Here is a 14929-nt window from a genome sequence, read left to right as displayed (position 1 = left end):
AGTTTAATTTCAATAAAAAAAATTTATTACATAATAACTTGATACTGTTGAGACAAATAAGTACAAAACAACCAGGTACTTAAAATACTGCTTACAAAATTATAGGTACCTTCGTGAGCGATATTCATAAAATTATTATACTTTAAAAGACTCTCACAGTCCAATAAACACAGAAAACCCGATCTTGGAAGCATTCTTTTTTCTATGAAACACTGAATGAAAATCAGTTAAATATTTTTCAAATTTATCCCAATTCCTGGAAATACTTCCTCTTGGAAAACTTCCAAACAAAATCGTATTGCCTACTGCTTATAATTATCCCAATTATTCATGAAATTTCGTTCAATTCCGTTTCAAACAACCTAATATAAAAAAGCTTTTCTACAATTTCCTAATAAAGTTTCACTAAGATTAATTTGTATAAAATAGGATTTCATGAAAAAATATATCATACAATTTCGAAATGATTTTTTTGAATCTTATCAGTTGATATGATTATAAACATAAAAGCTTCCGAGGCTTACATAAAAATTCCGTTACTCTTAACCAATAAAAAAATTCTTTATAAAGAGAAAAATTAATAACTAAAAGTAAACTATAAATGATCTGTATTCATTAATTTAGTTCAATAAAAGCATAATTAAGTATCTCTAAATTGTATAAACTAGCTCTAAATAAAGCTATCTAATATTTTCGACTAACGATACTTTTATCAATATTTGAAGAACACAGTCGTCATGGATCTCCTTAAGAATATATAACAATTACCAAAAAGGCATCGTAAAGCAAAATGTATCAAAAACTTTCTTCTTGGCAAGTAAATTGATATAAAAATCGATATAATGCAATCATTTCCTAAATCCTTACTTTGTAATGGAATGAGCAAACGAAATACTATTTCTAAAAAATGGAAGATGAACTCGTTTCCAGTTGACTAGAATACTAGAACATCATACCCCTTCTGCCCTTCATTTCCATTCAATCTTTACGAAATTTTCTCTGGTAATCATCCAGAAAAGCTAAATTGAGTCTTGGATTCTCATGTTTTAATATTTCTTAATGAACGACGATGCGGTGATCTTAAAGGAAGAATTTGGTTCGGTGGCTTTAGAGGAGGGAAGGTAGAAATAATCTCTTCTAATTCTTTTCCTTCCAGTTCCCGACCATTGAAGTCTTGTAAGCTAAAAACGTACTCTATTTTCCCTAGAATTTCCTCTAAATGTAATGACTCTTTCCGTATTACTCGGTATTTCCAATTGCTTATGTCCTCACTCTCATCCCTTCGGATACTTTTTTCTTTTGTCAGTGCAACTTCACTTTTGCTCTTCGCCTTGGTGAAGGCAGGTTCCTTCATCTGAGTTACAATTTTACTTCTGTCCTTGGGGAAAAAAGTTTGTGCTCGTGCACACCCCTTTGACTTGGAAATTTCAGTCGCAGTTTTACTTTTCAAGAACGAAGTTGATCGTGAGGAAGTCAGGGGTTTGCTTTTACATTTGGGCTTTGCGACAAGCTTCCTGGGGGCTAATGTCACCTTTTTCGGTGCTGAGGAACTTATGCTTTTCACTTTCGTCCATTCAAATACCGAAGGAATAGTTCCCGGTTTTAATCGTTTTTTTGCCAGCGGAGTACCTGGAAGATAAATTTTTTTATTGATTCGGATAGACATCAATACATAAATCAAGCCTCCACAGTCCCTAAGGGATAAAATATAGGGACCAAGGAGAACTTTTTATCAGGCTCATAGGGTACTTTTTTCGCACTCAAAGGGTAACTAATTCAAGATAAATTCATAAGATTTCACAAAAATTCAAGGAAACCACAAAATAATTCAAATGCATTGGAAAACATTTTGTTAATAATACAAAAATCCATTGATTTCCGTAAAATTAGAATGAATTTAGAGGGATTTAAAACATACGAGTATCCGATGAGATTCATAAAAATTCAAAATAATTTTAAAAAATTTAATTAATTATATGAAAAAACTTCGTTGAATTCAGAGAATTTGAAAATATCTTAGAAAAATTCAACAATATTCAAAAGAATTTAAAGAAATTACAAATAAAAACTTTTAAAAAAAAACAAATTCTAGAGGATTCCAAAGAATTACAACATTTTTAAGGTTAATTAATAACAATTCAGGATGAATTCCAAAAAATAATTAAGAATATCTTTAAATCTTTGAAGCCCTACCAATTTATAGCAAAAAAAAAAGAATTCAAATTAATTGGAAATAATTTTTAAAATCGAATGAATTCTATTGATTTCAGTAAAAATTGAGGAAATTTAGAGGAAATGAGAAGAATAATATAAAGAAATGACCCGGAATGAACGTGAGGGATAATGACTTCAGGAACAATAAAATAAAAACTTTTTAAAAATCAAACAAATTCTAGTGAATTCCAAAAAATACTTTTAAATCTTTTCAAATCTTTGAAACCCTACTAATTTATAGCCAAAAATAATTGAAATGAATGGGAAATAATTTTTAAAATCGCATAAATTCTATTAATTTCAGCAAAATTTGAGTGAATTGAAAACAGTTTAAAAATGTGAAAAATGCGTTGAATTGAGTGGGTTTGAATTTAGGTTTGAATTGAGTGAATCTCGAAGATAAAACGAAAATTCGATGGAATTAAAAAATATTCAAAGTGATTAAAACAAATAAAAATTAATTATATAAAAAAAACTTCGTTGAATACTGAAAATTTGAAATACGCTTTAAAAAATGCAAGCCTATTCAAAGGAATTTAAAGAAATGCCTAACAATTAAGATGAGAGATAAAGACTTCTGGATAAATAATTTAAAACCTTTTAAAAATTAAACAAATTTTAGAGAATTCCAAGGAATTAAACAAATTTAGGTTAATTAATAACAATGTGAATTCCAAAAAATAATTTTAAATCTTTTTAAATCTTTGAACCGCTACTAATTTATAAATAAAAAATAATTGAAATGAATAGTGAGTTTAGAGGAATTTCAGGGAAATGAGAAGAATTTGATGAAATTCATAGAAAATAAAGCTAGATTTAAGAAAAAATCAAGTGAACTGAAAACAATTGAAAAATGTGAGAAAATTCGCTGAATTGAGTAGGTTAGAAATGAGATTAGAAAAATTAAAGACAATTCAAAAGAATTTGATTTAACGCCTAAGAATTTAAGATAAGTTTTAAAGACTTTAAGATGAATTGAACAAAAACTTTTTAAAAATCCATTGAATTAAGTAGAATTCAGTGAAGTTCGCAGAATTAAAAAGAATTCAGTATAAATTAATGCGAATTCTGGTAGAATTTCCTGAAATCTTGGAAAACCCTTTATTCTAAAATATTTCAATCGCTTTGAAATCCCTTCAAATTATTAAAAATCAATTACAAATTTCCAGGAATATTTTAACATTCCCTAAAATAGTTAAAATCCTTTGAAATTCTACAGAATACCTTACTTGTCATGAATAAATTCTTTCGTATCCACTAAAAATGTTATGAAGTCCCTTAAAATCATTGAAATCCTCGGAAATTTGATAAAATCCTGTAAGATCTTTAAAAATAACACAAAACCTTTAAGGTCCTTCCTGTAAAATCGTTCCATATATTCCAAAACTCCTGAAAGTTCTGTATCCTAAAATATTTCAAAAGCTTTGTAGCCCCCTCAAATTAATGTAATTAATTAATAAATCCTTGAATTTTTTTTAATCCCCTAAAATATTCTTAATTAAAAGCTCTTGAAAATGCTTTAGAAATTTGAAAATATCCTGAAATCATAAAAACGGCATACACAATAGTTAGCGGGTTGCATTTTACGGTCGCAAAAAAACTATTTTTAATTACAAAAATAAAACAACAATAAATAAAAAAAGCCGTAATAAAAACTGAGCTGCAAATAATTTTAAGCAATTTTAAGCTAGACATATTAAAAATTGAACGAATACATATTTGTTATAAGCTGAACACTTCTTAGATTAAAAGTTAAATTATTTTCATATGAAATCGTTTAAAAACCTTTCAAAAGATTCAAAATTTTATTTTAAAATATCTACATGTTATTTTACATTCATTCCAATTTTAAGTTATTCTTGAAATTTTTCAGAACTTCTAAGCATCTCTTAAAATAATCCGAATTCTTCCTAAAATTTTTTTTAATCCTGAAAAATTAAAATTATGTCCTTAAAATCTTCCAGATTCATTTTTGACAATTTTGAAAATCTTTTTAAATCTCTTTAAATATTTTCTTAAAATTAATTTTTTTAAATAAAAAGTTATTTATATTCCTAGGAATCTTAAGAAAATGTTTTTTATTCTTTTGAAGCCTTTCATAATTCTTAAAAAGCTTCTAATTTTGTATACCAAATCTGCAAAAATCTATCAATTATTTTAACTTAGGTTGTGGGCTATTTGCATCGAAATTTCGGTACGAATAACCGGATTTTGTCGGTATACGTAAACACTTCGTTTAAATTATATGAAATCATTTACAATTTTAAATATCTCTTTAACTTACTTGATTTTTTGGGTACTATATGTGTTAATTATTTATCATACATCAAAATTGAACAATTTTACTTGTAAATTAAATATTTTGAAATAGAGAATTTTTGATTGTAACATTCAAAGTTAAGTTTTTTGTTCATCTTCGAATATTTCATTTCCAATTGCTGATTTTTAATGGACTATGACATATTTTTAAATATCAGTCAATTTTCTTGTAACATAAATGATTATTCACATGTTAATCCTCAATTTACAGTTAAATTTTAAAAATCATTAGAGTTCTGAAAGTTCGAGTTTCGACACCCGTATATCCGCTACAATGAGCGACGACTTCGAGCTTAGCATCCCCAGCTATCGCGCATGCGTTTATCAGGACTGCTATCAAAAGTTACCGGTAAATTATCATACATTTCGTAAATTTCTATAAACTTCGTTTATTTTCAAACATTTCATAATTTTTCACAAATTTCATCAAATGTGCATACCCTCGCTTCGCTCGCGCGGCAGCCTTTTATGCTCGTCGGAAATTGCTGCCTTTCTCCCCTTGTCATGCAATCTACTATTTTATCCAAAATTATCGAGGTCAAACGCTACTAGTTTTTAATTCAAGCCTTTAAAACTGCATTTTAAAATACCCCAGAAAATTACCCACGTTACAGCAATATTGGAATTTTCTCTGCCTTTAAGGGCATGTGATACTTAGAAAACTGTCGATTTTACCAGTTTTAGGTTCCCCCGCCTTTTTTTCTAGAATAATAAATATTTTGTTTTAAAACTTTAGGAAATGATAGCGAACTTGCTAACGGACGTCCCCACAAACTTTTTTTGTAGGTTAATTCAAAAAAGTTTTAATTTAGCAAAATGTAATTAATTTGCATAGCGCTTAGGAAATAGTATCGATTTTTTCAGTGCTAGATTTCCCCGCCTTTTTTCCTAGGGTAAGAAATATTTTGCCTTCAAATCTGGGAAATGATAGCGAACATGCTAACGGGCGTCCCCACACACTTTTTTTGTGTTTTTTTATCAAAAAATTTTTGATATTGCTAATAACGTGCGTGCATATTTCGAGGTTATGTGTGTTACAATTCACCCGAGGTTCACTTCCAAATTACACAATATTTATGGCCGAAAACTTAGGACTTACAAATAAACATAGTAACTAATCTCCCGGAACTAACCTTGTTTGCAGGCAATCAAAAAAGGTTATTTCATAAATAATTTCCAGATTATCGGAAAGGCACAGATGAAAAACGACGTAACCTCAAAATAATACATATGCATAAAATTTTTATTTAGCACAATAATTTTTTTTGTCATTATCCCTCAAAAAACAGTCCGAGGACGTCCGTTATGATATTTTAATAGCATCTCCGAATTCAGTTTTTAAAATTTTTCTTTTTTATGGAAAAAAGCCGGGGAAACTGTAAGTATCACATGCCCTTAAGAGGGCCCCTTCGAGGTTTAGCCCCTGGCCCCGAAAAATGTTAATCCGCTGCTGTAGACAGATTTTTGTTTTCTAAAAATTTGAAATATTTATCGAAAGTGCATTTTTGTGTTTTATTTTATTTTTTGTAAACAGCTTTGAAAAATCTGTTGAGCAATTCAGTACTCATAGTTATTGGTAACTATTTTGTGGAAAATTTGCCTTTTTGGTTTGAAAATTTATCTCTTTACATTCTCATCAGAGAAGGTATTAGATTGGTATACCCCTCCCCCTCACGGTTTTTGTTAAATCTATAAGTTTTTACACCTTCTGAACCCGAAAAACAGGTTTTCGCGAATGTCTGCAGATTTCTAGACTGTAAGCACGATAAATCTCGAAAGAATTTACAGATTGGATTGGCCTTTGGTAATTCAAAAACTTTCCAAATTTTTTAGACCACTTTTTTAAGATTTAGGAGTTCTGTGCACGGCTATTCGTAGTACTCAAAAAGACGAACAATTTATTCTATTGACATTTTTCGATACAAAAAAAAACAATTACCAGAGTTACAACATTTACAAAATTCCAAAAAATAAACAAAAATCAAACAAAAGTCAAACTATTAAAGATACAACAAAATACGAGAAAAACAAAAAATGTGCACCCAAGAAATATCTACAATATTGTTATGAATCACTTTTTATAGGACGCGTAGTTTTTTATTTGAAAAAACATTGAAAATAAAAAAAGTAAAAAATTTAGAAAAAAAGACGCAAGGTATGACAAAAAATTCATCAACAACAGTTGTAGATTTAAATAAGATCCACATATTTATTCTTAATCATTTTTTTTATGAAGCACACTGTTTTTGTTATCATTTTCTTCATAAAAAATAATACAAAAAATAATCAATAATTTTTTGTTGGAAAAACGATACCAGACGAAAAAAAAAACAAATAAAAGTTTTTCAACCAAAAAAGTAAAATGCAGTAAAATGTTTGATAACATAAACTTTTTTTTATAAAATGCGCACTTTTTTTAAATCATAAGAAGTAAACAATAAAAATACGTCTCTTTTAATACCAATGCATATTATGAATTATAATAATATACACTTTTGGTTAAAAATACAAATTTTTTGTTAAAAATTTATCTTTTTGTTTGGGCAGTTAACTATTGTATTAAAAATTCCTCTTTTTAGGGGTATATTCAAATGTTTTTAAATTTAAAATAAAATATTTTCTGATTCATGTACCAACTATCAAATTTTTTGTTAAGAATTCATCATTTTTGTTTGAAAATTAATTTTTTTGTCTAAGATTCATCATTTTAGTTGAAAACTCATCTCTTTGATAGAAAATGTGGAAAATTGATAGTTTCGAGTTGAAAACTCAAAAACTGATTCGTAGAAAATTCGTCTTTATGGCTTGAAGCTTCCACCATTTGGAAGAAAATGTAACTATTTTTTCAATACGCATTCTTGTATAAAAATTCAACTATTTTGCAGAAAAATGATATGTTTTGTAAAAATAGTAACTACTACATTTTTGTTGAGAATTCATATTTTTCGATTGGAAATTCAACTACTTGGTTAAAAGTTGAGCTATCTTATTAAAAAGTATTTTTTATGATTCATCATTTATATTGAAAATTCGTATTTTTCATTAAAAAATTAATCTTATTCATTCAAAATTTACGTTTTTGGGTAAAAATGCAAGTGTTAGGTTAAAAATCAATCTTTTTGTTGAAAATGCAATACATATATTTACTTGAAATGTTATGAATTTGAAGCAAATGAATTTATTATTAGTACCTAAATTAATTTTACTTAAAAGAATTTATTTTCATATTTTCCTGAAAAATCTCCTTCTTTCCCACTTTTTTCAAGCACTTAGACCTGTACAGCATTTTAAGAATTTTTTTATTTTAAATTAGAGAATTGATTAAATGAAAATATTAAAAAGAAACTCTTCCAAAGCGTCTGTCCTCTAATGCCTTGAAAATCGGGTTTTGATTCTTTAAAAATAAATCGAAACCTTGTAAAAAACAAAAAAAAAAGGGAAAATTGGGTCGAAACCCTCGACTCTAGGTATTTTAAGTGATTTTTCAAACTTAAGAGGGAAAAGGAGAACCAATGGGAAAAAAGTAATTTAAAAAAAATTAAAATAGAAAAAAATTCGTAGAATTTCCTTATAGTTGGTAAGAAACTTACCAGTTTTGGATGCTTTCAAAAAATCGGACCTCTTGAAATGTTTTCTGCAAATGCGGCTATGTTCGCGTGGAATCCAATTTTGGATGTACTTTCTTTTCCTTATTGCCACTATCCACTTTTTTCTCAAAGCTTCGTCTTTTGGAAATCGATGTCCACCCTCGTTCCGACACTTTGGAACACTGCAGTAGTTATACTTGGTCATTGTTTAGGGTAAAAAAGCACCACCTAATTAGTAAAAATGGTATATATCAAAATATTGTTATCAGATTGAGAGTAACTAAAAATAAAACAAATTTCAAATTCGGAAATATTACAATAAGCAATTTGGGACTTTTAAAACTTTCTTTAACTTTCTCTAACCACTCATCTACAATATTTCGAATTTTTTTTTAAATTAGTTTTTTTTACACTTTAGCCTATTTTAAAAGGTTCTAAAAAATTTCCAAAGATTTAAAGGATTTTGGGTTATTTTAACACGTTCCGAGGAATTTTTCAGATTAAAAAAAAATTAAAATTGTTTCACAAGATTCAAAATAATTTAGGGTATTTTAAAGAATAAAAAAATATCTGAATAATACTTTAATGAAATTTCAAAGAATTTCTTCACAGGGATTGAGGGATTCCAAAGGATTTAAAATTAAAAGATTTCAAGGTGTTTCTAAAGATTAAAAAGAATTTTAGATTTAAATTTTGTTAAGAATTAATAAGATTTAAGGATATTTAAAAACGTTCCAAAGAATTTCGAAGTATACAAAAAAAAAAAATTTAATTTTCAGGAGTTTTAAAAGAAGGTAAGGGAATTTCAAAAGATTGGAAATATTTTGGGGTATTTTAAACGATATAAAAGAATTTAAAAAAAAAATCATGTCAAGGAATATCATCAGATTTCATGTACTATGCGGAATTTTAAGGGATTTTGATAGTATATTAATGAAATTTCCAAGAATGTATTTACAAGAATTGAGGGATTTAACAGTATTTCAAACATTTAAAGAAATTTTCGAACATTTTAAAGTATTTCAAGCCATTAAAATTTTTTGTATTTTAAGATCCCAAGGTATTTTCAAGAGCTTTAAAAAATTGCAAAGGATTTCACAAAATATTAAATAATTCAGGAAAATTCCTAAGAATTCTCGAAATTTTAAGGGATTTCAAGAAACTTTAAAGTATATTATCAAAGTTTACGTAACTTCAAATTTCAAGGAGCTTCAAAAGATTGTGAAGGAATTTCAAAAGTTTGGAGATATTTTGGGGTATTTTAAAGGATTCTAAGGAATTTTCAATATATTTAAATAATTTAAAGGAATTTCCAGGAATATTGTTAGATTCCATGTAACTTCACGGAAATACAAGGGATTTTATAATATTTTAATAAAATTCAAAAAAATTATGTATTCACAAGAATTGAGGGATTTGAAAGGATTTCAAATATTTAACAGAGGTTTTTAAATATTTCAAGGTATTTCTAAATTCATAATTTGAAAGCTTATTGGGCTTTGAACTATTCACTGCAGACACGCTTATATTTAGTGATCTACTTTTCTAGATTTGACGAGAGATTAAGCCGCAAGTAAATCTATCTAAAACCTTTGCTAAAGGGTTTCTATCTTCTAAATAGTTGTTAAAGATACAGTGTGATTTTTTTAACTTGAAACTTTTGATTCAAAACATTTTTTCATAGAGTGCCTATTTTTCGAAATATTTAAAAGTTTCAAGGTAAGAAAATCACCCTGCATAATCCTGACTGATTTTATACTAGAATTAAGAAAATTCTGTAGTCTCATTTTATATTCTTTAAATTTTTTGGTTATTTTAGGTGACGTTTACAGACCTCACAGTCCCTATGGGATCAAATATAGGGACCACAGTGTACTTTTTGTCACGTTAAAAGGGTAACAAATTTATGATAAATTCATTAAACTTCAAAACAATTTAAGCTCAATTCAAAATAATACAAATAGATTAAAAAAAAATTTTATCAAAAAAGTTCGATGGATTTACGTAAAATTTGGATGAATTTAGAGAAACTGAAGCGAAACAAGAAGAAATCGATGAAATTCATAAAAATTCGAGGTGCATTACAAAAATTAATCAATTAAAAACAGTGTAAAAATATTTGTTTAAACTTCATTAAATTCAGGAACTTCGAAATGAGCTTAGAAAAATTCAAAGGAATTCAAAAGAATTTTATTAAATACCTAAGAATTCAAGGTGAGTAAATACTTCAGGATCAATTAGATGAAAACTTTAAAAAAAATTAATTGAATTAAATAAAATTAAGTAAATTTAGAAGAATTAAAGTGGATTAAAAAAATTCGAGAACTAAAAAGAATTCAGGGTGACTTCCAAAAAATAATTTCAAATCTCTTCAGTTCCTTAAAACCCTATTATTTTCTAACCGAAAAAGTAACTAATGACTACAAAAGAATTCAAATGAATTTGAAAAATCATTCAAAACTAAAACATTCAATTTATTGCAGTTAGATTTAAGTAAATTTAGAAGAATTTAAGGGAAATAAGAAGAATTCGATTAAATTCAGAAAAATGAAGCTAAATTTAAAAAGCAATCACCGAAGTGAAAACAATTCAAAAATACAAAAAAATTGAATCCAAAGGATTAAAAATGGTTTTTAATCAAAAAAATTCGATGGATCTACGTAAAATTGGGATGAATTTAGAGGAAATTAAGGAAAACAAGAAGAAATAGATGATATTCATGAAAATTTTAGGTGAATTAAAAAAAAATGAATTGGAAGAAATATTTTTAAAAAACTTCATGGCATTCAGGTACTTTTAAAAGAGCTTAGAAAAATTCAAAGGCTTTCAAAAGAATTTGATTAAATGCCTAAGAATTCAAGGTGAGGTTAAGAGTTCAGGATCAATTAGATAAAAACTTTCAAAAAAAAATCCATTGAATTAAGCAGAATTCAGTAAATTTAGAAGAATTAAAGTAGATTGAAAAAAAATCAATAGAATTCAAAAGAATTCAGTGTGACTTCAAAAAAATAATTTTAAATCTCTTCAAATTTAAACCCTATTATTTTCTAACCAAAAAAATTACTAATGACTACCAAATAATTCAAAATAATACAAATGAGTGGGAACAATAAAAAAATACATTTATTGCAGTACGATTTTAGTGAATCCAGAATAATTTAAGGGAAATCAGAGGAAATCGATGAAATTCATAAAAAATAAAGCTAAATTTAAAGAGCACTCAGCGAATTAAAAACAATTAAAAAATATGAAAAAAACATTGGATTCAGTAAGTTTGAAATTACTTTATAAAAATTAAAAGGGCACTGAAAGGGCAAAGTTTAGTGAGTTGAGTAAAATTGAGTGAATTTAAAAAAATTGAAAAGAGTTCAAGAGAAAATAATAAGAATTCAGGGCGAATTGCATATAAAATGCAACCACAAAAAAACTTGAAAATCTCTTCAAATCTTTGGCCAACGAAATCCCTCACTGCTTATGAATAAACTCTTTGAAATCTATTAAAATCCCTTAAAATGATTACAAATCTTGGAAAGCCTTGAAATTGTTTAAATATTTTGAAAATTCATCTGCAGGTCCAATTGAATAAAGAAAATTTAATCCAAAAATCCATTTCATTAAGTAAAATCCAGTGAATTTAGAAGAATACTAGTGAATTCAAACATTCAAAACACTTAGGAAGTTCAGGTTAATTAATAAGAATTAAGGGTGAATTCAAAAACTAATTTCAAATTTCTTCAAATCTTTAAAACCCTACAAAATAACTCACTTCTTGTACATAAATTGTTTGAAGTCTACTAAAATACGAGAAAATCCCATACAATTCAAATGATTGAAATCTACTAAAAATTTCTCAGAATGTTTAAAACTAATCTGAACCATTTTAAACAAATTCAAGTCTACTCAGAAATAGGCACAGACCTGAATTGAATAGTGATTAACCCATGAGGTAATTGATTTTTAAAAAAGTGACTAATGTAATCTTTTCATTAAAAAAAGTATAATGAGAAAAAAGTGACTGGTAGTGACTGTGTAGCAGCACTGAATATCTTGCTATTTTTACAAAATGCTTGACTCTTGAAAGCTTTCATTTTATTAAAAATTTGGTTGAATTCTCATTATGGGCTGCAAATTTGGAAGCATAGACTAAATCTTGAAAATAGGGTACTTTAGGGACCTTGTCTGAACATAGGGTACAATAGGGGATATAGGGACCAGTCTGTTAGGGCCACCGTTTAGCTTATCAAGAAATCTAGAAAAAGCCTTTTTTCTAGAGAGGGACAGGGACATAAACTTATAATATTGAAATGGTACAATTTGTACATAAGATTATAATATTACACTATGTAAAATTAAACATGAATAATAAACAATAAATGTGGACTCCGCATTAAAAGTGCCCTTATGGCCGGTATGGATTTATGTATTAGGGCATACAACCGGATAAAATTCCCGGAATTTTAGGCCCAAAATGAACCTTTTAAGTTAAAAAACGAGTCACCGGGGCATTTTTTAAGTTGACACTACGAAAAATCGTTTTTCGAACAAATATATTTTTTCTTCGAACATAAAATATACCTACTTAAGGTTAGTATCTGGACATCAATATACTCCCAATTAATTTATTATAAGTCTCAGTATCAAACCCCACTCAAACCCAAAAATAATCATGTTCACCTACACTTAGAAAACGCGAATATCTCCTAAACTAGGACAGACCATAAGGACCTTTTTCATGCGGACGCCCACAAATAGTGAATAATTTATAAAAAATAAAAAATGAATAATAAATAAGCAATAAATAGTAAATAACAAATAAAGGTATAAAATTCATAAAGCCGAATATTTCACAAATATTTTACGATTGCATAAAGATTTCATAGCTTTCACAAATATTTCGGATAGATTTAAAATACTTAAAAAAGACTTTAATAATTGCCCAGATTTTACATAGTTTTTATTAATATTTCTCAGATTTCAAAGACGGCACAAAGATTTCAATCATTTTCTAAAGATTTAAAAGTTTTCGGATAGATTTAAAGATTTTAAATATTTAACAAAGAATTCAGATTTCACATATATTTAAAATATTTCACAAAGGCATAAATGGTTGCTGAAAGATTTCGGATTGATTTAGGTTTTAAATAAAAAAATTGAGCAACTCTTAAAAATTTAAACCATTTCCCAAATATTTCAATGATTTGGCAAATATTTCCGATAGATTTTAAAAAATTCCTACAATTTTCAATTATTTCCCAGAGATTTCGGAAAAAATTTTAAAATGTAATTGATTTACGAAAGATTTCACACCTTTTTAAAAATACTTTCAAAAATATTACCAAATATTTCGCAAAAGATCTTGAATGCATTAAAAAGATTTCATAAATACTTTAATTATTTCACAAAGCTTTCAGATCGATTTTAAAGATTGAACAAAAATTTCAATGATTTGCAAAAGATTTCAATGATTTGGCAAAAATTTTCGATAGATTTAAGACTATTCACAAAAATTTCAATTATTTCGCAGATTTCAATGATTTTCTAAAGATTTTAATAATTTCACAAATATTTCATAAATCTTACAAAGATTTCGCAAAGATCTCAAATGGATTAAAAATATTTCAAAAATACTTTAATTATTTCACAAATCTTTTAGACAGATTTTAAATATTGAATAAAAATTTCAATGATTTTCCAAATATTTCGGATAGATTTAAAAGATTTCACAAAGGCACAAATGATTTCCCCACGATTCCAATCATTTCTCTAAAATCATTTCCCTAAACTCCCAAATATTTAGCAAAGATTCCTGGTAGATTTACATAATTTCATAAATATTTCGCAATTTTCATAAAGATTTCAATGATTTCCAAAATATTTGAAATATTTCGCAGACTTCAAGAAGTCTTACATGATATTTCAAAAATTTCAATACTTTCACAAACATTACCAAATATTTCTAAGTAGGCCCAACGGGCATGAAAACGTGACTTTTACGTTTGTTTGCAGATGACATCACTTTTTGTTATTTAGATTCAATTAACGAAACAAATTTTTAGAGCACTTTTAAAAGCCCATTCAAAAAGTTTCTATTTCATAAGATGGTTCTTCAAAATGAAAATACTGATATGAATAATAATCATTACTAGAAATAAATGTTTCCAGAATTGTTTTCCCGCCCGCAATCAAAAGGACGCTATTTCTATCCTAACACAAATATTGTCGCGGATTCTCAGAAAGCCGGTTCAAGTGATTTCAATAAAGTCAACAAATGACATAAACAATGCAATAGAAACGTTTTTTTATATTCATAAACTTATAAAATTATATTTTAATCACATTAACTTGAAAAAAACCCAAGGAGTTATTCAATAAATGAGACTTTTGACATTAGGTTTGTTGATGGAAAAGTTGCCTAACCTCAACACCCTGAACAAAGTTGCCTTTCAGTTAGAATATTTTCCGAATTTTCTGTAATAAAGTTACGCAAGTCAACAATTTTGTTTGCCCGGAGTCTTCTAAATACATTATTAAAATAAAAAACGCAGAAAATGGTAAAGAAAAGGTGAAAAGTTGACTCGTTAGTCTCGTCTGTCTTGTCTAAAATAGTAAATACGTTTATATTTATTTTAAATGCACACGGTATATGTGCAAATAATGATTATATATGTGATGTGAAAGCACTTACCTTTCTTAATGCTGATATAAGTACACTGGGTGTTCTTATATGTGCACAATTCTATAAACATTAAAATATCAATAACCCAAAAAAGGTAAACCAACGTAAGCGTAAACCCTGATAACCCCCTGAC

The 14929-nt window shown here is 27.3% G+C and overlaps 1 protein-coding gene across 1 annotated transcript; it reads right to left on the bottom strand.

Moving 5' to 3' along the window:
* Window positions 1-2: 2 nt before the first annotated feature.
* LOC117176731 lies at window positions 3-14929 on the bottom strand. Its single transcript, XM_033366998.1, has 3 exons — window positions 14806-14929; window positions 8124-8348; window positions 3-1629 (listed from the first exon to the last, which is right to left on the bottom strand). The coding sequence occupies exons 2-3, from the start codon at window positions 8323-8325 to the stop codon at window positions 1040-1042; spliced, it is 792 nt and encodes a 263-aa protein (XP_033222889.1). The 5' UTR covers window positions 8326-8348; window positions 14806-14929; the 3' UTR covers window positions 3-1039.

Source organism: Belonocnema kinseyi, chromosome 7 (assembly GCF_010883055.1).
Source record: "Belonocnema kinseyi isolate 2016_QV_RU_SX_M_011 chromosome 7, B_treatae_v1, whole genome shotgun sequence".
In the NCBI taxonomy this organism is placed as follows: domain Eukaryota; kingdom Metazoa; phylum Arthropoda; class Insecta; order Hymenoptera; family Cynipidae; genus Belonocnema; species Belonocnema kinseyi.
Note: the sequence above shows the minus strand (reverse complement) of the source record. Positions and strands in the feature narration are given on the sequence as shown.

Bases quoted from the DNA above. Each gene is read 5' to 3' on its own strand.
- LOC117176731 (XM_033366998.1), bottom strand. From the start codon at position 8,325: ATGACCAAGTATAACTACTGCAGTGTTCCAAAGTGTCGGAACGAGGGT. The intron at 1,630-8,123 runs GTAAGTTTCTTA...TTTATCTTCCAG, and splicing joins TTTGAAAGCATCCAAAACTG to GTACTCCGCTGGCAAAAAAA.